Source organism: Trichechus manatus, unplaced genomic scaffold (assembly GCF_000243295.1).
Source record: "Trichechus manatus latirostris isolate Lorelei unplaced genomic scaffold, TriManLat1.0 scaffold00320, whole genome shotgun sequence".
In the NCBI taxonomy this organism is placed as follows: domain Eukaryota; kingdom Metazoa; phylum Chordata; class Mammalia; order Sirenia; family Trichechidae; genus Trichechus; species Trichechus manatus.
Window position 1 is genome coordinate 123,829 of NW_004444256.1, and position 1,601 is coordinate 125,429.

The 1,601-nt window shown below is 35.6% G+C and overlaps 1 protein-coding gene across 1 annotated transcript in view; it reads right to left on the minus strand.

Annotated features, from left to right (window-relative positions):
* PDE3A (phosphodiesterase 3A) overlaps positions 1–1,601 on the minus strand; it is a 369,019-nt gene that overhangs the window by 67,420 nt on the left and 299,998 nt on the right. Inside the window, exon 4 of the mRNA XM_023725502.1 lies at positions 815–969. Coding sequence (XP_023581270.1) covers positions 815–969 — 155 coding nt within the window. The remainder of the gene's footprint in view (positions 1–814; positions 970–1,601) is intronic.

Consider the following 1,601-nt stretch of genomic DNA (forward strand, 5'->3'; position numbering starts at 1 on the left):
TTTTTTTCTAAATAGAATAATACCACACACAAGAGCTCTCTACTAAAAGTATTTCTTTCATTAAATGTTTTCTTCAAAATTCTTTCTATATCTAAACATTATCTGTTCTTTAGTTTTGGTAATTCTGGCTTTCAATTCACTTTGTAACATTGGAATTTACATACTAAATAAAGTTAAATTACCAATTGTTTGAACATGTCTAGGCGACTTTAGAAAGATAATCTACTTTTTGATCTGCACTTTTGCCTTTGGGATAATGCTAGGGCAGCTTCCCTAGCGGGCTGGGGGAATCTAAGTCAATCGTTAGTATCAGGTTGGATGCCTGTAATTTAAAGTTCTCAGTGTGGGGCTCTGTCCTGTAACCTAGGTAAAAATCTAGCATGCCTTTATTCTGGACTCAGTGTTCCTTATCCAAGATCAAATCACTCTCTCTACTTACATTTAGGGACACACAACAAAACTTAAGTCTAATTATGATGTTAAATCCTTATCCATAAACCTAAAAACTGTTGCCATTCAGTCAATTCTGACTCACAGTGACCCTATAGGACAGAGTAGAACTGCACCCTAGGGTTTCCAAGGAGCAGCTGGTGGAGTTGAACTGCTGACCTTTTGGTTAGCAGCTGTAGCTCTTAACCACTGTGCCACCTGGGCTCCTAATCCCTATACCACTCTACATTTAAATGACACACCTTTTCCATTCCCAAACCTGACTGCTAACCAGATTTTCATATTTCTCCCCTGTAACTTATAAATCCTTTTTGGTTAAGTAACTTCTCTAAGAGACATGAAATCAACAGGAGCGTTGTCTCACCTCAATAAAGGTGCTTCATGCAGTTTGATGCTGGCGCTACGGTCTCTCCGAACTGGTGCAGGCTCCAAGGTGGGTAGACCTGTGGCTGAGGTGGTGGTTGTCCAAGTAGATGAAACTCTCCTCAACAATCCTGGGGGCAAACTCCTTCTCAGGCGCTAGGAAGGAGTGTTGATTTTATTATCAACCATATTTTATACTACTAACTTCTATGTAATATAGTGGAAGGACCTGGGTTTTTAATTAAAAGTGAATATTATTAAGTTATATTGGTTGAATATAGCCAATCTAAAATTAATTTGGATACTCAGAAATTCACTAAAAGACTCTCTGGACAAAAAGGATGACTATTAAAAATAAATCATGGTGTAGTCTCTGTTTCAATGCTTATACAAATATGGGATTACAGGAATGATAGTCAATTACCTGTGGTATAATTTTACAGTCATATTAGTTCAATAGGATTTACCCACTTATATACATATATTATGCTAATTATTATACACAGAAATTTTTCTCAAAAGTCACTTGTTTGGGAGTTTGATAAATTTACATTATTTGTACAATAGACTATATACCCAAGTGTTTATTGATTATATTTATTTACAAATAATAGGAACGAAGTGTAAGAGTATAACTCTTTTACAAAATGCCCCACCTTTCTTGTGGTAAACATGACTTAAAGACATCAGGGATATGAGTAATATAATCAGTACCAACTCCACTTAATATAAAATTTTGCTCACTTATCTGCTCTCCCTTCTTTTTATTATTTCTTCTCCCACCATAT